General features: G+C 39.7%; 2 protein-coding genes across 2 annotated transcripts in view; one reads left to right on the top strand and one right to left on the bottom strand.

Moving 5' to 3' along the window:
• Positions 1-3,535: 3,535 nt before the first annotated feature.
• Ints12 (integrator complex subunit 12) lies at positions 3,536-18,974 on the bottom strand. The gene is made up of 7 exons (XM_038311517.1): positions 18,822-18,974; positions 15,694-15,858; positions 14,006-14,158; positions 11,496-11,680; positions 10,383-10,542; positions 5,925-6,071; positions 3,536-4,287 (listed from the first exon to the last, which is right to left on the bottom strand). Exons 2-7 carry the CDS (start codon positions 15,847-15,849, stop codon positions 3,703-3,705), a joined length of 1,386 nt encoding a protein of 461 aa, XP_038167445.1. The 5' UTR covers positions 15,850-15,858; positions 18,822-18,974; the 3' UTR covers positions 3,536-3,702.
• Positions 18,972-23,358, top strand: part of Gstcd (glutathione S-transferase C-terminal domain containing) — a 78,659-nt gene continuing 74,272 nt past the window's right edge. The window contains 1 exon segment of the mRNA XM_038311519.1: positions 18,972-19,207. The gene's annotated coding sequence lies outside the window, so the exon portion shown is untranslated.

Below are 23,358 nucleotides of genomic sequence, written 5' to 3'. Positions count from 1 at the left end.
ATTGCTAACTAGTGACCTCACATTCAACATTCAGACCTCACAGAACTCAGGCTGAACAAACTTAGACATTTACATTGTGGTCATGAAGATGTGACTACAAGTTCTTTGGCTAGACGGACACCGGACTTGGAATTCTGTAGGAAAAGATCCTGTTTAAAGGATGCAACTCTACTGGTCTACAAGAGCTAGTTCCAGGACACGCTCTAGAAACTACAGGGAAACCCTGTCTCGAAAAACCAAAAAAAAAAAAAGGATGCAACTCTAACGTCTAATTTTGTGGCTACTTCCCTCTATATACACACAGATGTAAACACTCATCACTAACTTTTATGTGACCTACAAAGCTACTCTAGTTCAAGTTACCTTTCCTCAGGGCTCCTGGAGCTCAAGCTGAGATGTCTTAGGCATTACTGTTAGAGGCAGGTAAATCTGAGTGTTTTGAAAAGTAACTCAACATTTTAGAAAAGATTAGAATTGAGATACTCTTGCTCATAAATCCTGAGACTATAGTTTTACTAAATTTGTTTTGCTTAAACCTCCACTAAGGCATCTGAATGTATCCATCACCTTTTTAACTTCTTGTGATATTTATGATGATTGTACTGATGAAATTTCAGTTATTAAGTGATGTTTCTTGTGAAACCTGTAATCATAACAATTTATAGTTTGTAACTAATAAAACTACTACCACACCCTTGTTAAGAACTGGAACCAACTTTTAAATACAGATGTGCTTTGATTTATAGTGGAGTGATATCCTGATACACTCACCATGGGTTTAAAATATCCTGACCTACTAACAAATCATGAGAGTTCTGCAAGTCATCACCACCTGGAGAGCACCAGTTGCTTGCTGGCATGATTACATGAAGTACTGCAAGCTACAATCTGCTCAGAAGTGGAAGAGTATTATGCAGTATATGACTAGCCCAGGAAGATAATTAGAAATGCAGATTCTAATAAATGTGTATCACTTTTGTGCTACTGAAAAAAAAAAGCATTATAAACCAGGGGCTGTTTGTATTAGTGTCTTCCATTTTATCTCATCTGAACTATGTCTTATAAAGTAGGAAACCTGAGCAGGTTGGGTGGTGGTGGCACATGCCTTTTATTCCAGCACTCAAGAGGCAGAGGCAAGTCTAGTCTACACAGTGAGTTACAAGGCAGCACCGAGAAACCCTGTCTCAAAATGCCAACAAACAAAATCAGCAAAGAAATAAACACAAAAGGGTTCACATCATTTCATCTTAAGACTATTATTCTTTCAGTGCCATTTCTTTAAGTCACTACATTCTACGGTCAATCTCACAAAGTACAACACGAAGAACATAAAAAGGATACTGCCTGAAAGGCAGTTTGCATCAATCCTAAAAACTTACAAGAACATTGCTGTTGTGGTTTGAATGTGTAATGCTCCCCATCAGCTCATGTATTTGATCATTCTGTTGCTACCTGGAGATGCTTTGGGGAAAGTTATGGGATCTATGGGAAGTTGAGATTCCCAGGAGGAAACAAATCACTGAGGGAGGGCTTTGAGGTTTTGTAGACTCACTCTACTTCCTGTTCCTGTTTCCTGTCCTCCCAGACAACCTGATCAACTGGCCTCATGCTTCTGTGCCATGCCTTCAGCATCATAATGGACTCTACCCATTGGAGACTGAGCCAAAATAAGCCCTTTCTCCCTTAAGTTTCTTCTGTCAGATACTTACCACAACAGAAAACTAAGACATCTACTCACTTGTCCACTCATTCACTGAGCCAACAGACAGAGAGCTGCTAATTTCAGGGCCAGTCAAGAGAAAACAAGCTTTCCCCTCACATAAACTGAGTGCAAGAAACACTTGTTTTGTGAGACAGAATAAAATAAAAACACACTATTGCAACTTTCATAACTAGGGCTGGGAGATGGCTCAGAGGTTAAGAGCACTGCCTGCTCTTCCAAAGGTCCTGAGTTCAATTCCCAGCAACCACATGGTGGCTCACAACCATCTGAAATGGGGTCTGGTGCCCTCTTCTGGCCTGCAGGCATACACACAGACAGAATATTGTATACATAATAAATAAATAAATATTTAAAAAAAAAAAAAGGGGGGGGGGCTGGAGAGATGGTTCAGCGGTTAAGAGCATTGCCTGCTCTTCCAAAGGTCCTGAGTTCAATTCCCAGCAACCACATGGTGGCTCACAACCATCTGAAATGAAATCTGATGCCCTCTTCTGGCCTGCAGGCATACACACAGACAGAATATTGTATACATGATAAATAAATAAATATTAAAAAAAAAAACTTTCATAACTGCTTTTTGTGGTATACTTTGCCATGAGAAAAAAAATAAAGGCCTAAGAGCTATTTGAGATAAAATCTAACATTAAATATATCTCCTAAAAATTATCAAAATGAGTTTGGCCCCTTACTTTACACACACACACACACACACACTACATATACAAAAAAATCATACTCACTGAAAGAAAATTTACTTTGTAAATTCATTAAAATTTCCAAGAAATGACGCAAAAATCAAAAGTTGCTTCTCTCAACTAAAGCACACTTTCTGTGACAGGGTAAAAATTTTCACTTCAAATACTAATAAGTAAACTGTATTAAGCATTATTTCCCTAATGTTTTCAAGATAGTGACTGTAATAGCTTTTGGTATAAGCTTGTGTCACATCATTTTGTGAAGTCAAAATTGCACTTGAATTATAAACAACAAACAATTTTGAACTCTTTATAAAGGGGATTTGGAGTTTATACCAAAACAATTTTTATCAACAGAAATTTGTTTCTCAAAACAAAAACATTTACAGGCAGATTTTTTAAGCATGTCCAAGATATTTATTCCATCTCTAAATAATGGGTTTATTTCAGTACTGGGGTCTAACTTATGAATAAATTAATGCCAATATTTAACAGAGTAGTTTAAAAACCTTTCCACAGGAAAAAGACAAAGCTTAAGTTTTATCTTTACATATTTACCAATTTATTTTAGAATAATGATGTTAGGAAACCTAGGGATAAAGGAAAATGCTTTGAGATTAGATTTTGTAGCACACATCTAGGGTGATAAGACAATTCAATTCAGTAATATAGGAAATTATAGAATTCAGTTTCGGGAAAGGATGAGGTGTTTGCCAACTGTAAAAAGGATGCAGCACTCTGCTGTAATACACACACTGATCTGACACTGAAAGCATTCTGTTCTTTGTTGGGATATATATGTGAACTGATGGCCGACTAACTCATTAGCCTCCCAGGCAATGACTTGGACCACCTCATACAGGATGACGTAATGGCTAGAGTTCACAGGAGAGAGAGAGGGAGAGCTCCCCGTAAGGCAAAGAACTGAATATTATAAAACACTATATTGCGTAATCCCTGTCACCCGTAAGGTAACTTATTTTAGGAGTTTTAAATCTTGGGTTATTGTGCCATCAATCTTATGAAGTTCTCATCATGAATCAGCCATTATAATCACTATTTTCACACATTATGGAAATTATTAAAATAAAAATGCTAAACAGACTGAAATAAATGGTTCCAAGTTTGGCTAAAAATTATTATTAGCATTTTAATGTAACAAACAATAGAGATTTGATCATCAAGATTTTTATTAAGTTACAGTATATTATATCTTTTGTCCCAATATGGTTATTTTTTTTAGTCTTTAGAGCAATAATTGATATAAAAACCTATCTCGCCATACTACTTCTTGAGTTTCTTTTGGGCAGCTTTCTTCTTGACCATCTGCAATCGCTTCATAGCGTTGAGCTGTGATTCCTGTGAAGTTGGGCCTTTAAGAGACGCTGAGGCACTGCTGCTGGGTTCTGACGTGGTTTTGCTTGTGGCACTTCCGCTTGGCCCCGAAGTAGCATTATTTCCATTCCCACTCAACTGCCCACTGCCTCCAGGAACTAAACTACTAGGACTGGGAAGGCCCACTTTGCTGACATTATCACAGCTAACTGAGCGACTCAGGCCAGTCTTGCCTAAGGTTAGAGGTGGAAGTGGTTTTAATGGTACAGTGGGGGAAGAGCAGTTACCAGAACCCATTTTGGAACCGATTCCACCTTTGGATGATGTTGCCAGACTAGTCAAACCCACAGGCTTCTGGGTAGCTGATGAGGCAGCAGGTTTTCCGCTGTTGTTTTGTGCTGTTGAATTCAGTTTTGCTGTTGATGGCCCAGCCGAAGATGTTTTGGCTGCAAAAGCTGCCCATCCAGTTAGGCCACTAGTTACTGAAGAGGACACGTTGTTACCAGAAGAATTTCCTGATGTAACCGTGGGTGGCTTAAAAAAAAAGAGGATGGATATTACATTAGAGCCAAGTATAATCCAAACCTGTATAATATCTTTGAATGCAAACATTTAGTTGTGTATAAAAAGCAATGATGTTGTCAATCTGGACAACTCAACAAAATTAGGTTCATATGGAGCCAGAAAAGCAATGGGCATTTCTGTAGTCAGGGAGGACGCTACACAGCTTGCAGTTGCTGAATGCCACACTGTTCCAATGATTTCAAAGAAAATACATGAAATTCTTTTGGGGATCTGCCTTAAGATTCAATCACAAGCCACCAAAAGTATTACCTTGCCCATAACATATCCAAATGGAATCTACTTTTAATGGATAAAACTGTTTGCACCCAAGTTATTCAGAAAAAAAAAAAAAAGTCGAAGATTGAATCCATAGCTATTTACAGTGACTGTGTTAAAGGAAATATCTATCTTCAAGTTCTGAAGACACTTAAAATAACCAAGTTGCCACAAACATTTGTGATTGAACTACAAAGCACACACAGATGTTTAAACTCTGAGGGTACATTACAAAGAGCTCAGATGCACTTTCTCAATGTGTGTTTCCATGGAAACTACAGCAAAAGAGCCCCACTGTCACATAGACTGACAGCTGCCTCTTGGACTGCACTGTGGCATTGTGGGGCCTCTGCCATGCTCTTAGCTCTTGTAAGGCTGGAACATTTCAGTCTCTGATCAACTTCACATGCTGTCTACCTTCATATTGAGAGGGTCTCAAAGATCACCCAGAGGTGAAGTCAGACTGAACACCTGTGTTAAAATGGTAACATACAATATATAAAGATGGTAATATAATACTTAGACTACCTATTTATGTATTTAATAGCTTTGAACACTTATGAAATGGTTAGCAAAACATTATTAGTTCTTACAAGATTGCCTTCAATGTTGTCTGGATATGAGCAATGTTTACCACTGGAAAAGTAATAAAGTAAGATGCTAGGGGCCTTTATTTGATAATAGAAGTTAAAATATTTGTCCATGTGTTCTGAAAAACCACATTTTTATAATAGCATCATATAATTATCTCATGATGTCCTGATTAGGAAACCATCTTATAAAATATAAATTCCTGCGACACACACTGCTGGGGACAGAAAAAGAAAGCAAAAGGAAACAATGTGGCACATTTTAAATTTTCTGATTTGAAAGATCCATTTTTTTTTCTCCTTTCGTTTCTATCAAACATGAAACCTCCTGCCAAAGGGCTATGTGACCCTTCATCAAACCTCACCAAAGAAAAGTTATTTGAAGCAACTAAAAAGACCAACACTCAATGAAAGATAAACAAGAAAGAAGGCTGTGTGTTGAGCGCCTGATTTTAATGACTGCTGTGGCTTGTGTTGACATAGAGTGGCAGATGGCTTAGGACACAACATGTGTGCAAGATGTGAGACAGCAAGGCTTGGGAACCTAATGATGTCTCACATTTCAATGCAGACTGCCAATTTCTGATACAAAGGCTCCCTTTCTAGCCAATTACTGGTGTCAGCCTTCACTTTCAACATCAGTCACTCAAATCATAAAGTTTCTCATCAAACTTCTACCAGGTGACTACCCTTTAGTCAGCCAGACTGAGATTAAAGTAGACAGAAAGGAACATACTTTACCTTAACTTCTGTTCTCTTGAATGCTAGGAAGGCTGTCTCTTGTTTAAGTTTGGTGTCTGCTTTCTTAACTAACGGATCCTTGACAGCTGGAGCCACAGAGACAACAGTGGGAGCTGGTTTCTGTGGTGGCTTCTGAGTTTTCTGAGCCTATGAAAATCAGAAGAAAAAAATTATATACAAAATCTTCATTGAGTAACAAAAACTAAAAATTTATTAAAGAACTACAGTACTGAATGGTAGCAATATTTCTTGAAAACGTATCATGATGATATTGAAGTAGAGACTACAGGAAAACAGTTATCAACATTAAACACTTTTACAGATCTCCTTAGTTTCTGAATAGTAATGATATTATCAGTCATGAAAATTAGAGTTAGTTAAATACTTTTTTAACAAGAGAACCCTCCTGTTTTCCATAAAGTTAAATCACAAACTAAGGTACAGCTCCCCTTTGTTATCCATGCAGAGCTGATTCCAGAACGTCAGACAAATACCAAAATCTGTGGATGTTCAAGTTCCTTAGATAAAGTGTCAGGGCCTAGTGATGCCTGTCTGTAATCTCAGTGCTCAGGAAGGAGGCTGATGCAAAGACTAGGAGTTTGGGGCAACCTGGGCTATAAAACAAGTTCAAGGCCAGCCTGATTTATACATAAAGGCTTTGTCCTTAAAACTTATGGTTTGACTAGGCATGGTGAAACATGCCTTTAATCCTAGAACGTTAGGAGCTTGAGGCCAGCCAGAGATATACATACAGAGATCTTGTCTCAAAAATCAAGCAAACAAACAAAAACAAAACCCCCTATGGGTTGGAGGCTCATTGAATAAAGAAGCCTGGTGTCCTGAGTTCAATCCCTGAAACCCATGTAAACATCAAGGGGAAAAAACCTCACTCTACAAAGTTGTTTCCCTCTCTCTCACCAAAAATACCCCTCCAAGTTGTTCTCGTTCTCTTCTCTCTCTCTCTCTCTCTCTCTCTCTCTCTCTCTCTCTCTCTCCCTCCCTCCCTCCCTCCCTCTCTCTCTCTCTCTCTCTCTCTCTCTCTCTCTCTCTCTCTCACACACACACACACACACACACATACACACCCATAACCACACCCCAAAACAAAATACCCTTAATGATTGAGAGATACAACTCAGCTACAAAACACACTTGTCTAGTCTAGGCAAGACCCTGTGGTTCCACTAGGGGCATTAAGGGAAAAATACTGTATTTATAGATGAACTACTGAAGACTTCTGTAGACAGTAACTCATCTCTAGGCTACAAAATGCAAATGTCACGCAAACAGCTGCTATATATTGAATTGCTTTAGGAATAATAGCAGGGGAAACAAGCCTGTATATGCTTTGTACTGATGCCTTCATGCCCCTAGTTCACCAAAAAGTGTTTTCAGTCCAGTGTGGGTGGAGTGCATAGATGGAGTTCATGGAAACTGGGGGCCAATCATTGATGCATCCAATCAGCACCAATCAATATGCAGTGCACTTTCTCTATTTTTTCAGTTAACCAAAGAATTACTTTCTTTTTAGGGTTCAGGTGTAACTTTATAAGTTACTAAAAGGGAGTTAAAACCAACTCAGGTAATTTACAGGGTTTTAAATACTGAACGAGAAGGGAAGAATTATTCATGAATAATTAATAAACCTTTGAGGTTTTTCATACTAGCGAATTAAATGTTTGGGAATAGTGTATACGTTTCCATGTTATCTAAGGAGAATTTTATTTATTTTCCTTAAGCATTTTCAGTTTTGTTTTGACTAGTAACTGACTTCAAGACAAAGCATGTTACTAAATTTTCTTATACATTTTAATCATTTTTCAGATTCTTAGTGTTTAGTGTATGAACAATCCTAGCTATATAAGCAATATGGAGCAAGGATTGAAACCGTTTTTAGTATCAAAGAGAACAAGGGTTGAAGCCCTGCTCATTACCTCTCCAGCTGTGTTACTGCAAGTGGAACATAAATGCCTAAGAGCTTCATTTCTTTCACCTGCAAATGGTGGCAGCACCATCTGTTCCAAAGGTGTGTTTATGAGGATGAATTGTGAGTATGTAAGAGTTTAGCCGAAGATCTCATAATGTTAAGTGCTGATAATAATAGTTACTATTAATTAGCATATGCAAGGATCCGGCTTCAATCCTCAGTACCTCCATCAAAATAAAATAAAATTTAATTACCATGCTGGTTATTGTCAATTTGACACAACCTGGAGTCACCTGGGAAAAGGGAACTTCTGAGAAATACCCAGGTCAGAACAGCCTGTGGTGGAGGCTGTGAAAAATCATCTTGATGAATGACTGATGGGGAGGGCCCAACCCTGGGCCCATTTCCAACAAGGAGGGCCTGGGTTGTATGAGAAAGTTAGTGGCGCATGAACTGGAAAGGAAGCAAGTAGGGCAGCATTCCTCTGTGCATGGTGAAGCAGGAAAATAAGACTTAAAAGGCAGACATGGGGTGAAAACAGAGACCATATACATGCTTTTATGTGACATGCACCACACACACACACACACACACACACACACACTTTATTTTAGAAGTAACTGAGGGCCACTGGGAAATAAATTATCCAAGCACTATAATGAACAAAACAGACTGAGGGGAAATAAAGAAGCCTCTTAGGCTATTGAACTAGGTAAGTAATGAGAGAATGCAGACTAGGGTGGTGGGAGTGAAGGGAAAAGACGTGAAGGGCATATGACGCGAATACACCTAATCTTAGCAAACAAAGGTGTTATGGAAGACTCAGGCAAATGTGGGGAAAATCTAGAGAAGAAAAGAATTTTAATTTAAGGATATTAAATTTAAAGGATCAGTAATATCGATCAGTTATGGAAGATCACATACAAAGGGAATTAAATCATGTACAATGACTGATGTAAGCTAACTTAAAAAAATAAGGGAAGAAAAAACTTGGAATTGTGTTTAACTTCGATTAGTAAGAGAATTACGGTGAAATAATAATAAAATATTCTGGAAATTTAGGTCTTTCGCCAGTAATTTCTTTTGAAAAGCATCATTTTTAATGGACCGTGGATGCTCTGTAATGTATGACACTGCTGCTATGTGGCACGCACTGCCAAAGTGACAGCAGCAGGGGAGGCCACGGAGCCCTGGGCCGTAACCAAACGGTCACATGCTGGAAGAACAGGAACTTTGAGAGCCCACCCAACAACATAAAAGGAAATAGATAGTTTCTAGGGTGGAGATGCTGGAGTATCTGGGCTACAGAGCTAACTTTACGCAGGGCAGGGGGCTCCAGGAGCGCTCACCTGTGCTAGCGTGGGACTTCTGGAGAGGTGGCTGCTTTGTGCCATCCCTCCTCCTTGCGGCACCTTCACCAACATTCCTCTTCATAGCCCCAATAAAAAACTCATTGGTTCACCGAACTGGACACTAGTGCATTCATCCCTCTGTCTGTTATGGACTCAATAGTCACACGAGTGAGTCTGATCATGTGTGTGCTGTGTGTATGTTTGTGTGTTCCATCTACAAAGGAAAAGTCTGTCATGCAACAACTGCTCATCTGAAATAATTTTGGATGAAGTTATAGAGAGCTAATTTCAATAAACTAAAAAAATTAAATAGATATTTCTTGTCACAAAGAAAAAATATATACCAATAAACTTTTACTATTTTTGACAGAATAAAAGTATTTCCTATTTCTGCTTTATTCGATTAAACATCAAATAGATATCTTGACTTTTACCTTCGTTAAGAAATTGAGATCTTAAAAAAAATACATGGTCAAACATACAGAAATTCAATTGCTTAACATACATGGAAATACTTCTGTTGAGACTTCTTAATCTAAGACGCAGGAAGGAACTTAGGGAAGCGATGACAAACTGCTGGAACAGACAGAAACTTCTGGATTTCTTTAAAACTTGACAAATAAAAGTAATTTATTATTTTTTAAGTTAATAAAATCATAAACTCTTCAATATAAGAAGTTATGTTAATGAAGAGTACACCGGGGGCAGTGCATTATGAGAACAAGACACAGGCCACTTAATGCCGATGAGAAGGAAAGGCCAGCGAGGAGTGAAAGGAAGACAGACCAAGCCGCAGCACATCTCTGAGTGGTGGCTTCTGCTCACTCAGGAAGAGATCTTTTTTATGTTTCCTTAACAACTCAATGAAGACTGGGGGCTTCTGTTTCATAGTATTATAAAACGTATGCAATTACAGTGTCAGGCTTATGAAAATATTTTATTTTGTGTTTTTTCACTCCTGCTCTTATAAATTAGGGTAGGCTAAAGGGTGGCTAGAGGAGGACATATAGATAATATGCTCTGGTCTTCAGCACAGCAACATAATTCCATACAAACAGTATATATGCGAACACTTAAAAGTTTATTTTTCAGTATGCTAAATGTCCTAATTTTCATTTTACAATCATATACCGACAAAGACCATGAGATGCTGGCTGAAATGTAAAGTAGGATTCTTACCATTCTCTTCATTTGTCTGGTGCACCGGGCACAGTACCATACTAGGCGAGGGTCATTCACTTCTTTGTCTGTCACTTGGGGTTTATGGCAGTCTTGGTGGTAGAGGTTATGGCACTCCTGACATTCTACGAGCTGATTTCCAGATGCCACTGTCATTTGTCTAAGAAAAACATTGCATTAAATACTATAGTTTCTTCAACATACAATTTAAAGTTATTTCAGAAGCACACAACTCATTTGTTTAAGGCTCACAAAAACTTATATTTTCTTAGTTCCAATTTACAAGAAGTTAATATTTTTATTAGAACAGCCACAAAAATAATCTTGTTTACTGTTATGCAGTAAAAGCAATAAACTGAACATTAGTCCTTGACATGAATGTGAGACAGGGTTTCTCTGTAGCTTTGGAGCCTGTCCTGGAACTAACTCTTGTAGACCAGGCTGGTCTTGAGCTCACAGAGATCCGCCTGCCTCTGCCTCCCACTGCTGGGATTAAAGGCGTGTGCCACCACTGCCTGGCAAAAATTTAGTTATTTCTGCAAAAAACAAACCAAACTAATGTATCTTTTACTAAGCAGAAAATAGTTCTACTAATAGAAGATAATTGATCTTCTATTAAATTATCTGCTTCTGTAATTATGCATTCAAGACTAAAATGTGATTCAGGATTGCCTACATTCATTTCCACTACTCTCAAGGAATGATGTAAGGGTGTTTTAAGAAATGGCAGGTACCAGTTTGTGTTTTAAGTGTCATCAGCAATTCAGAAAGAAAGAAAAGGCAACGAAGATGGTTTCAAAAGAAAGATGGAGCTGAGGTTCCTGGCCGATTGTCCCTTACTTAAAAGGATGCATAGTCACTTCCTCTAGAACGTAAGAATGCAGACAGGGTTACCACAACATAACAGGCTGAAGAAGCTGTGGTCTGACAAATTTCAGTGTGTTAAAGTGCTCTGTTCTACTTACCTGTTCTTAGTCCTGAACAAGAAAAACAAAGCAGAAAAGTTCTAACAAATTCTATGATTTTGGGGGCTAGAAGGCAGAATAAACAAAGTAGGAGGAGATTGTTTGCCCCTTCTAAGGAAACAGGACCATCATGCTGGGGATAACTTACCTACAAACAACACAGGCCAAGCCCATCTCCATCGCAAAATCATCAGCACTAGTTTCCTCGAAGCTGGAGAGGTCAGCCATAGCTAAATCCTTGCTGGTTTGGACAGTAATGGGTGAAGATCGGGTCTCTGGTTTCTCCAATCTAGGTTTTTTAGGAATATCAACTCCTTCAGTGATATCTTTCATCTATAAAAAGAACCCGATGAACTTAGACAACAATGCGGAGACTAAGAGAGACTTACATGGATCTAATCTACATGGGAAGTAGAAAAAGACAAGATCTCCTGAGTAAATTGGGAGCATGGGGACGTTGGGGGATTGTTTAAGGGGAAAGAGGAGAGGCAGGGAGAAGAGCAGAGAAAAATGTAGAGCTTAATAAATATCCCCCCCCATAAAAGAAGAAGAAACCAATGATGAATGATCCTGAAAGTCACATGGCATAAACTCTAAGTCACAGAGAGAAAAGATGGGCAATATATGACAAAGTCTATCTTATAGACATTTCACACAGACAGGAGAGCTATACACTTAGATGGGTTGAAAAAACCGATTTGAGTTGGAGTCATGGGAGGAGTAGGAGAGGAGAAAGGGAGGGGTAGAAATGATGTAAATACAGTACTCATAAAAGAAATTCTCAAAAAAAATAAAATTGAAAAAAGAATTAAGATTACTTTATAATTAGCATACTAAAAGAAACTAGCCAGATATAAATAAATTAGAATAGTTTAATAAATATCTACATTCTGCTTTGTATTGTACATACTAGAGAACTCTGGAAATTCAATGGATATACTACCTTTTCTGTTTCATTCAAGATGTTTAAACTTGCAAAAAACTGTACTGTGTAAAACAATATTACAATATTATTGTAATTACAATATTGCTGTGTAAAACAACAACAACAGCAACAACAAAATAACCAAAAACTTAAGGGTTGGGAATATGTCTCACTGAATAAGCCTTCTGAGCAAGCATGACGGACCAGAGTCTGGCCCTGGAACCCATGTAAGAGCAGGCACGGAGATGGACTGCAATCCCAGCACTTGGTCAGCTTACTCCATTAGCTGGAAGTAGCAAGCTCCAGGGTCAGCAAGACACCCTGCCTCAGTAAATAAAGTAGAATAATTGAGTGGACATCCAGAGTTGACTTTGGGCATCTACACACACATGTACATATGCATACACATACCCATACACATGAACACACAGAGAAATAGGAACATACACTATACATGTCCAAAAAAAAAAAAAACCCACTTTACTTATGAGCAGTATTCAAACTGTATTGAAAAGGTGAATAATGAGCTGTCTTCCTTTCCACACTAAATACATTGCAATACATTGCCATATATACTTCAAAGCTAATTCTGAGAAGTTAAGATATTAAAGCTATAGGTAGATCTGTTGGATTCACAAAAATTAAATTCTGAAAATTCATAGATAATTTAGAAATCCTGAAGTTTATTGGTAAAGGTATGAATTTAGTAAGAAAATTTTGGATAGTAATTTGGCTGTTTATAGTAATGATGAATATATAACTATCCACATCCACTTACAGCTTACAAAAGTGATTAACATGGTCACAGAAATGACCATGCATCTCTGTGATTAAGCAGCTCACTGAAGTTGTATTATAACAAAGAAAAAGGAGAACTCTCCAAAATTTCCTAACTGATAAACTTCTTTATTCACAGAATGAATGCTAATGGCAGCTTAAAAACAAACAAACAAATATCAAGACCTACACATGAATTTCAAAAACCACACTGGCCACAGACAGCTCAGTGGGTAAATGTGCTCGCTACCAAACTTGTGACCTGAGTTTGAGTCCCAAGACACACTCGTGGGAAATCCAGAACTGACTCCCTCACACACGCCTCACACGCCTGCAAATAAATGAATGTAATAAACACTTAGAAAACGAAGCATCACCAAGTGAAGAAAAAGTCACTCAATCGACAACACAAACAGTGTAAAGCACCTGTGTAAGAGTAAAAGCACTGTTCACGCTTACCTAGTCTTTAGGAATAGGATGAAAATATACGGGATAATATGCCCCACCTGAGGGCAAGGGCTACGGAACATAGTTTTATGCATTTTTTGTTAGCTGCCAACTTTAATGACCACTTACACACTTGCCCCGCACACACAATCAGGAAAGGCCTGCAGCCTCCTCGAGACGCTTGCCGTCATGTCAGAGTCCAGGCTCGTCACCGGGGTCTTTCAGTTTTACGTCTAACAACTACTGTTGCCAGAGTTATGATTAAAGTCTGCATTATTTTTCCCGAGGTACAAAGGCTGGACGACGGCCATCTCAAGTAAATGGACAAATAAATGTTCCTAGATTTTACTCATTTTTTTTTGAAGTTAAACCTCTCCAGCTAGCAAACCATATTTACAGAGTAATCATTATGTAACTATACCCGCTGCTACAAAAAGTGGACACAGACGTTCTTTCTGCCTACGGAAATGGTTTGTCCTTTTGTGAGCCAAGCCAAAAGCAATCCTTACTTTATCAGCAGGTCTCTTTTCAGCGTCTTTCTTTATCTTTTCAGTTGTGAGGGCTTTGCCATTACTACTGCCGGAAGGAAGACTGGATGATGTTTTGGGCTCTTGTTTGATAGAAATAGATTTTGTGCTTGAAATTTTGGGTGGTTCCACATCCTAAAGGGTAAAATAAAAAATAAGAGACCATCATTTTATTCACAACAGAAGGGCTGGGGTTATTGTTCGGTGGTAGGGCACCTGCAGAGCACGAACAAGGTCCTAAGTTTAATTCCCAGTACTAAAAGAGAAACAAACACAAAAAGTAATAATCTAAACAATTTTCAGCTAAAAATTAAGTGCCACATCATAGTCAATGAAAAATTCTTCTCTACCATGGCCTTACTAAAAATTAACAGATTCAAGCCAGCACCTATCTGTTGTTTTGACATGTGCATGTATGTCCATGAGCTAACTACAGCAGCCACACGCCATTATCACCCAGACCCTCCTGTGGATCTCTGTAGCCCCCCTCTCGCTAGAATGCTCCGGGCAGTTAAACCTGGGTTGTCGGCATAACTTATGCTTCAGACTCTGACTACACTCAAGCTAGTCGTACAGTTCTGTCTCCGCTCTTAGCTGGACAACTGTGTCCCCACACCTGGGTGACTTGGGGTTTCGGAACTGGAACAGGAGAAGACTTCTTGCAGAGAACCCGTATGTGCTAGGTGGATACTACTCAGGCTAATTTACTTATTTTGCAGTAATTTCTACAATTCTGCAAGATATGTTCTGAGTCTCCTCATTTTGTCAAGCTTTGAAATAAATTTATCAGGCAACTCAGTTCCCTTATTGTAAAGTGAGGAACATAGGCAATACTAATTTCAAGGGATCATTATTAGAACAAAAGTTCACAGACCACTTAGAAGAGGGCCTACTTAGACACCGTAAAGTTTCAAGGTACGTAAACTGATATCAAACAACTCCAAGAGGCAAACTGGATTTTCAAAAAGTTTGGCTGGCTCTAAAACATACTCTTGTCACATAGAGCTGCCACTCACCATCAATAATGGCGCCACATAGTTTTGACATCTATTACCTTTATCTTTACCCTTATATTATCCTGTCCATATTTATTTCACTTTGTTGAAAAATCCCTTTGTTATTTATACTTTTATCCTTAAAACATTAGAGAATGATTAGAAATAAGTTTGGACACCATTAACACATTAAAAAATAATGATAAAGAACTGGAGACTAAATTGCAAACAAGTGGTTTTTTACATACCAAGGAGCATACCGTGTAGACTAGTGGTTCTCAGCCTTCCTAAATGCTTTAATACAGTCCAGCATGTTGCGGTGACTCCAACCATAAAATTACTCTCACTGCTACTTCTTAACTACAATTTTGCTGCTGTTAAGAACAGTAATGTAAATATCTGTGATCCCCGATGGTCTTAGGCAACCCCTCTGAAAAGGTCAGTCACTCTCAAAGGGGTTGCAACTTTCAGGTGAAGAAGGACTGCTCTAGTCCAAACTAACAATTCTGGGTGGCTCTTTGAAAGCTTGAGGGAAGAGAACATTAAGATTATAATTTCTTTGTGACTAAAGAGCGATTATTATGGTAGACAGTCTTTCAAGAGAATATACATGCTATCACTGGACCACTATGTACACCTCAAAACTCTTTCCAAGCTTTGTATTGGGGTAGATACCTTTTGAGTTGGACGATAACTTGAATCAATGCCCCGAGCCAAAGACTCATCAAGCAGCGCTTTTAGTTTCTCTGCAGAATCTTTACTCTTTGAGTGTAAGAAACCTAGTGCTTTCAGAAAAACGGGATCAAGTTCCAGGTTCACAGTAGCAGCCATTGCAAACACCTGAAGAAAAAGAGGAATAATTTAGATAGTGCACAATTATATATCCTTATTTTTACCTATTTTGTTTTCTTGCTTATAATATTTTAAAACATCTGAAAGGTTATTAGAGACAATGTAATGGGTGACATTATCTGTTTTCCCTCTCCCCTCTGGAACAACTGATGTTACCAGCTTCAATGTATCTACACTCACCACCACCATATATTTGAGACACAATCTCCCTATATGCTCCAGCTGGACAATTTGTGATCCTCCTACCTCCACCTCCTCACGGGTGAGTTTGGAGGCCTGTGCCACCACACCTGACAATGGCAAAGGCTTTTCTGTTTTTGGTTGGTTGGTTGATTGGTTTTTTGAGACAGAGTTTCTCTGTGTAACAGTCCTAGCTGTCCTGGAACTAGCTCTGTAGACCAGGCTGGCCTCAAACTCACAGAGCTCTGCCTGCCTCTACCTCCAAGAGCTGGGATTAAAGGTGCGTACCACCACTGCCCGGCATGGCACAGTTTTAATACAGACAGATCTTTAATTACAGAGCATCCTCCTAGTTATCTCTAACAACATATCTATAAATTATGGCACACAAACTTGTCTGCTTTCAGGTCAAATTGACTGCAGATCAAAATGTAGCTTTTCAAGTCTTATTAGTATCACAAAAGTTGAGATTTGGTGTTCATGGACGGGGACAAGGATGTCACAGAAAGACAATGGCTAACAGGACAATGATAGAAGCCACTGCTGTTGCTTTTAAAACTGTTTCTTGTTTTATTCCTGTGCAGTTTTTCATTCTCCTCAGTCCTCTGCTATTCTTAATATCTCAGAAAGCATATTAGTGGAAATCTTATTATATGACCTTTAGATGGTGGGATCTCTTGCATTAAGCTATTTCTCAAAAACAGATCCCTGAACGATGATCCTTACCTACTGCGTGTATCCCTCAGGTTTGTTAATGCTTGCTGTCCCAAGTAGCTTAAACAACAAGTAGCCGAGGCCACACATCAAAGGTCTGCAAAATTCTCAACAGTCAAATTTTGTTTTCAGTTAATACCAATGTTATCAAGTGGCTCTACTTCTGGCTGTCATTTTCTCCAAACACCTTTCAGGCAAGGAATTATTAAAATAAAAATGTACTCTTGGTGTCCAATCCTTTGATCAATATACTAAGGTTTTAAGTGACCCAATGGCGCCACCTGCACCCTTATTTCTCCTAGCCAGTTTGAAGTACAGCTTTCCCTTTACACGTTACCTTCTGTCTCTGGCTACTATCACTTGATGGGAGTCATATCTGCTTTTGGTTTTTCTTTGCTTGTTTTCTTTGTTCATTTTTGTTTTGAAACAGGGTTTCTTTGCATGACAGTCCTGGTTATTCTAGAACTAGTTCTGTAGACCAGGCTGGCCTCTATCTCAGAGATCAGCCTGCCTCTGCCTCCTGAGTGCTGGGATTAAGAGAGTGGACCACCACCGCCCAGCAACACAGCAGCATTCTTTATTTTAAGACCAAGTAAATACATTAAAGGTACTTTGTATTTTATAAAATTTTCTTTGCATCATTATATTTAACTTTTAAATCTTTTTCTCTTTCTATCCTTTCCTTGACTCACCTCACTCTTGCTGTTCTTATTGCTCCAACTATCTGTCCTTGCTTCCCTGCTTTTGATTTGCTACCAATTTGTTCTTCAGCAACTATACACATTCTGTTGTCAACTAACATCTCTAGGCAGATGATTCCATGTTTTTTTTCTGATGTTCTTCAGCCTGAATTTCTTATTTCCCTTATTTCTGTGTTCCTCTTTAAACAATGGCTAGACTATCACTTGGTTAACTCATCAGAGCAAAGTCTAGTGTTCTTCTCTTTAACTCTACACAATTCTAATCACTTCAGCCAAAAACATTAAGGAAATTCAAATGTCTTTTCTTCCCAACAAAACAAAACCTCAAGCAAAACAATCATCTGTTTTATGGGTAGGAGTGTGTACAGGGTTCTAATCTGAAACATTCACTTTCTTTCATCTGTCTTTAATTCCTCAATCTCAGTAGCACATAGCTTCTTATGCAGGTGTGTGCATGTGTGTGGATGGGAGCAGTGGTGGGGGATGTGGTTATTTCCCCTAGCATTTAGAATTTAACAGGTGCTTTTAAATATTTATTTGCTGAACTAGATTTCTGCTAACATGTCATTTTTCAAGGTTCTGTGATGGCCTCAAACAAAATTAAACATCCCTAGCTAAATCTATGCTTTCCTTTGGGTCCCTTTCATCCTGCTTGTTAATTTCAAAGTTCAAAGTTGATCACTTGTTAGTGCATGAGATAAAGGAAACTGACTATCCATGAGGGTGCAATACTAGGATTACCATCTCATTACAACACTGAAAACCCATCCATTCCTGTCTCTGCAAGATTTCGCAATTCTTTCCAATAAACTTTTTTTTTTTTTTTTTTTTTTTTTTAAGATGCTGCCCTTTTCATCCTTCCCTTGAGTACCTGGCCCTAGGGAACATCTAGAAATTTAGAGTAGATTAAAAACCCCAATTCCAAAACAAACCAAGCGCCAAAGAATCTGTAAAGAGACAGAAGACACTTAGAAATGAGACTCCTTTGAAGGAATCCTAACAGACGGGCGGCCTCGTAGAAGAAAGAGTTCTTTACAAGGGAGCCAGAAAGCGAGACGTAAAACAGGAGCTGCAGAGAGGTCTACGGAACCCTTCGACAAAGGTTTGAGAGTTCCACGGACCCAGTCCCCAGGGGCCGCGTCCCCAGTGCACAGCACTCTGAGAGGCACAGTCCTTCTAAGAGAGGGAGCGGTTTGGCTGCCGCACACAACTGCCCGCAAATTATGAGGTTTTACCCCCCCCCCCCCAAGCAGGGAGGAGCCCAACACCCGACGGAGCTCCGCTGCGGGCGCCCCTCGCGGGCTCTCGAGCGTCCCCGAGGCGCCAGGACGCGGGGGGACCCTCGTCACAACTCACCGCTCCGCCCCGCCACTCTGTCCGTGCCCGGCAGCTCCTTTCGAACCCGTCCCCGCCCTAACCGGCATCCGAAGCGAGAAACAAAGGTTCCCGCAACCCGGTCGGGAGGGGAACGTTTCCTGGGGAGACAGCAGGAAGTGACGCGCCACCTCTTCCGGTCCGCCGGATTATGAATGGCGGTGGGCGGGGGGCTTTCCAGACACATTTGCTTCTCGGTTATTTCTAGTTTCCCCCACCCCTCGGGGCCTCACTGGAGGCGAGTGCTCTTCAGGCCGCGGCTTCCAGGAGCCTCGGGATCCCGGCTCGGGCTGGGCGGGAAGGCGCGGCGGCCCGCGTCGCCCACACGCTCTCGCGCCCTCCCTGCCTGGCCGCGCCCCTGCGACCAGGTAAAGAGGGCGCCCCGGCTGCTCGGCCCCTCCAGGCCCCGAGGACCGCACTGTCCTTCAGGGTTCGGCGGGGCTGGGGGCGAGGTGGGACCCGGGAAAGTCTTTCCAGCCCCGCAGGCGCCGCAGATTGGTAGCGTAGGTGCAGGTGGAGGGCTTCGCGCCGCGCCCCCGAGTGACGCGTGGGCCACTCTGCTGCCTGCCAGCCAGCCCTCCGGTCGTTCTGCGTGGGTAAAGGAACAGGGCAGCTTCGCGGTATAGGGATTTGGGTGGTCGTTTGCAGTTAGGTGCAGTGAAAAGACCCCTTGGAACACACTTTAACTTTTCCCCAAAGAGAAGACTTCCGTTGCAGCCCTTCCTGATTGGTCGCTACTGTAGTGGATACTGTTTCACAGTTACTCCAGCGGATTTGCTCCTTCTGGGGACGTTGGCTTATGCTATCTCCATCAAAGCAAGCGTTTCTCTTCAATTACTAACTTGAGCAGAAAATTTGAGATGAGCTTGCATGAAAATTGCTTTGGTTTAAATAATGAATACTCACACACCACCCCAACTTTGGTTTGAATTACATGACCCCCTCTTCCCCCCTCCCCGTTATATCCACCCCCAGATTCCTTGTTACAAATCCTTAAGGTCAAAACGAAAGAAAGAGACTAATGTATCTCTTACCAAATTATCGCTAAAGAATGTGGCGTTTGTCATCTGTGTTTTTCCACAGAAAGGGTGTTTAGAGGAAAGAATACAGAAACTAGCAACAACTGTGATGATTTTAAACATGTAAATATGGTCACTGAAATGCCACGAGAATAAACTGTTATACAACAACTGATTTGCTGTCATATTTACTAGACCAAACATTAAGCTATATGAGGGAATTTTTTATGATTGCTTTGTGGGAGCATACACTATGAAAATGATTGCCTTCAGTATTTTCATTAATTGAAATTGTGTTTCATTTGCACCTGAAGGCTTCATTTTAAGAGACCTAACTTCAAACATAAGATTTGAGGTTTGAACATTGTTTTATGTCATTAAAAACAAAAGAAAAAAAAAAAACCTTTAGACTAGTAAGGGACCGTGGAGAGATGGGCTTTCAAGGGAGGGGAGATAGGATGTAGTGTTATACAGGGTGAGGGGAAAAGTGGAAAGGATACTTCTATATATTTGTTACTTTAAACAAAGCCAAAAGGAGCTTTGTGGTTGTGGCCCTATGAAGTATGGCTTAATCCTGTTATTCCTTCTAGCTTTTGTTTCAGCAAGACACGATTTGAAATGAGCACAAACAACAATCAGCCAGCTGGTCCTAATAGCAATAATTGGGCAGACATTAACACATCTGGGACTAACCAGGTGACACTGTAGTTTTCACAGTTACCTGGTATGTGTTGCTTTCATCCTTAAATTCAAACTAACTTACTGGATTCTGCTATGGTCACTTCTTGGGATATAGGAGTTCAAGCTTTATATACTAAAATAAGTATTGTTTGCTGAGATAATTCAGTATTTTTTTTTCAGGCTCGCCAATGCTGTCAACATGTTTACATTTCATGCTGTCAATCCGTGTTAACCATGGGTCAGATTTAGCTGCAAGCCTTATTTATGACTCCATAGCAACGGACACTTCTTTGACTCTCCAGAGAGATTATATGCTTCTTCCGTAACTAAGATTTCAGTAAGCATTTCACTTCCAAACATTTCATATTTCATAAAAATTTCTTGCCCTGCTAAGAAAATTACTAATTTTAATCATTAACTAATTGCCTCTGAACTATCATCCTACATGATATAATGAACTCTAAAAGCTTCATCTCTTTTTCTTTTTTCTATTTTTTTGATTTTTAGTTAGAGGTAGTTGGCTATTTATCTGTGAAGGGGCATTTTTTAAAAATCTGTATTGTAATAGAGTACTGTGGGGCTTGTAACAAATAGTGCTTCTTTGTGAGAAGTCTGAAACATGAGCTAAGTTCTTCAGTCAGTATATTGAACATTCTCTGATGGAGAGACATTGAACGGGTATAAACATTTTAATATTTGAGAGAAATATGTAAATATTCATACTTTGTGAAACTTTATTCCATCTAATGCAGCCTCCTAATATGGATATCAACTGAAGAATTTTCCATTTCTATTCCACCATTTTATGATGGGAGTATATTTTCAGTTCACGTGGTCAGGAAAGGCTTCTTGAGATAGTATGTGCTAGAGAAATCAGTGACACGAGGAAGGGAGAACAAACAGCTAAACACAAAAATTCTCAAGTAGGAGGTTCTGGCATCCCTGAAGAACAGGGAGAAGTATAGGTGAAAAGAGAAAGGATATTAAATAAAGTCAGAAAATCAAGCAGGGATCCCAATGGATCCACACTGTTTATTCTAAGTGTGCTGAGGGACTCTCGGTAACCTTGTGCAGGCACATGTTTTTAAAGATGATTGTTGGGTTGGAGAATAGACTTGGGTGGGAAGTAAGATGCATCATATCCTGCAGGAGCTGGTGGTGACCTCGGTTAAAGTGGTAGTAGGAGATGCTAAGGAGCTAGGTGAGGGATAGTTTAGGTGTGAGAGATAAGGGATTTTGTTGTGGGGCTTCCTCTTTGAGGTAGGTGAATAGTGTTGCTGTTTGATCAACAACGGGGCCCGTACAGAAAAGGAACACATTTAGAAAAAGATGCAGTTGAAATGTCAAGAAGCCTGGAACTCAGGCAAGATGTGCCTGAAATAAATGTTGGAGTCGGATAATACTCAAAGATCACATAGAATGGTGCTGTTGCAATGTGACTTCTGTACTGGTCATGGAATCAGTCAGCAGCTGTGACTTAAAGTGAAAGGGAAACACAGCATAAAGTAATCTGGTTTATTCAGTGTAATAGAGTAAGTATTCATGATATTACTGCAGGTTTTGCTGTTGCTCTTTCTGGTACTAGAGATTATATGTACTAGGCCAGTGCTCTTCCACTGAGCTACATCTTAGCTTTTTTTTTTTTTTTTTTTTTTTTTTGGTTTTTCCAGACAGGGTTTCCCTGTAGTTTCTAGAGCCTGTCCTGGAACTAGCTCTTGTAGACCAGGCTGGCCTCGAACTCAGAGATCCGCCTGCCTCTGCCTCCCGAGTGCTGGGATTAAAGGCGTGCACCACCACCACCCGGCTTTTAGCCTTATTTTTTGATTTTGAAACAGGGCCTTCCTAAGTTTCCCAAGCTAGCTTTGAATTGACCATGTAGTCCAAGGTGGCTTCAAACTTGTGATCCTCCTGTGTAATTAGAATTTGAGCCATGAATCATTGATTTTTTTGAAACAGGATCTCTCTGTAGCCCTGGCTGTCCTGGGATTGACTACATAGACCAGACTGACCTTGAACTCACAAAGATCATAGAGATCTACCTCTACCTCCTGAGTGCTGGGATTAAAGGTGTGAACTACCATACCTAGCTAATACTTTTAATGAAAAAAAAAACATAAGACACTGACTAATATCTTGCTGCATAACATGATTATTGGCATGTCATACAGAGTGTAATTTATTATGTAATAGTCAGTTGCCAAAGATCTTGACTTGAATTTTGAACACAAAGCATTTCAATTGGCTTAAAATTCTGACTGATGAAGAAGTACGTTTATTTTTCATGCTTTTTCTTTATTTTCTCTCTCCCCCTTTCTCGGCCCTTTCCCTCTCTCCCTGCTTCCTTAGACCTTTACACACAGACACAAATGGGGTAAAGTCTTAAAAAATTTAAAACTTTTTTTTTTTGTAAGACATGATTTTCTCTACATGATCCTGACTGTACTGAATCTCAGTATGTAGACCAGGCTGGCCTTGAACTCACAGAGGTCTGCCGCCTCTGTCTTAAAGGCATGCTCTACCAATTTTAGCAGCATATGAAATATTTTGTTAATGCTCAGATATATTAACTAGAATTAAAATGCAAAATGTCTAAGTGTTACATCTATGATTTAACACAATCATTTTAAACATCCTTGAAGATATTTCTAAGTGATGGGACTAAATCTGTAATATTTTCTCTTATTTCTTTCTCCTGCAAGTCCCCAGTTGTGTTGACATAAGAGATAGAGGCGCACTCTGTCGGCTGTGCTCAGCTCCTGACGTTTGTTTTTGTCTGCGGTCATTTCCTTTCAGTGACTGCAGCATGGCATATGCCAGGA

Source organism: Arvicola amphibius, chromosome 14 (genome assembly GCF_903992535.2).
Source record: "Arvicola amphibius chromosome 14, mArvAmp1.2, whole genome shotgun sequence".
Taxonomy (NCBI): Eukaryota; Metazoa; Chordata; class Mammalia; order Rodentia; family Cricetidae; genus Arvicola; species Arvicola amphibius.
This window is presented reverse-complemented; position numbering and strand designations above follow the sequence as displayed.

What these genes read in the sequence shown, in the direction of transcription:
- Ints12 (XM_038311517.1), bottom strand. Translation starts at nt 15,849, where the DNA reads ATGGCTGCTACTGTGAACCTGGAACTTGATCCCGTTTTTCTGAAAGCA. An exon ending in CCAGACAAATGAAGAGAATG is followed by an intron (nt 6,072 to 10,382) that starts GTAAGAATCCTA and finishes TGATTTTCATAG; the next exon opens with GCTCAGAAAACTCAGAAGCC. An exon ending in TCAAGAGAACAGAAGTTAAG is followed by an intron (nt 4,288 to 5,924) that starts GTAAAGTATGTT and finishes TTTTTTTTTAAG; the next exon opens with CCACCCACGGTTACATCAGG.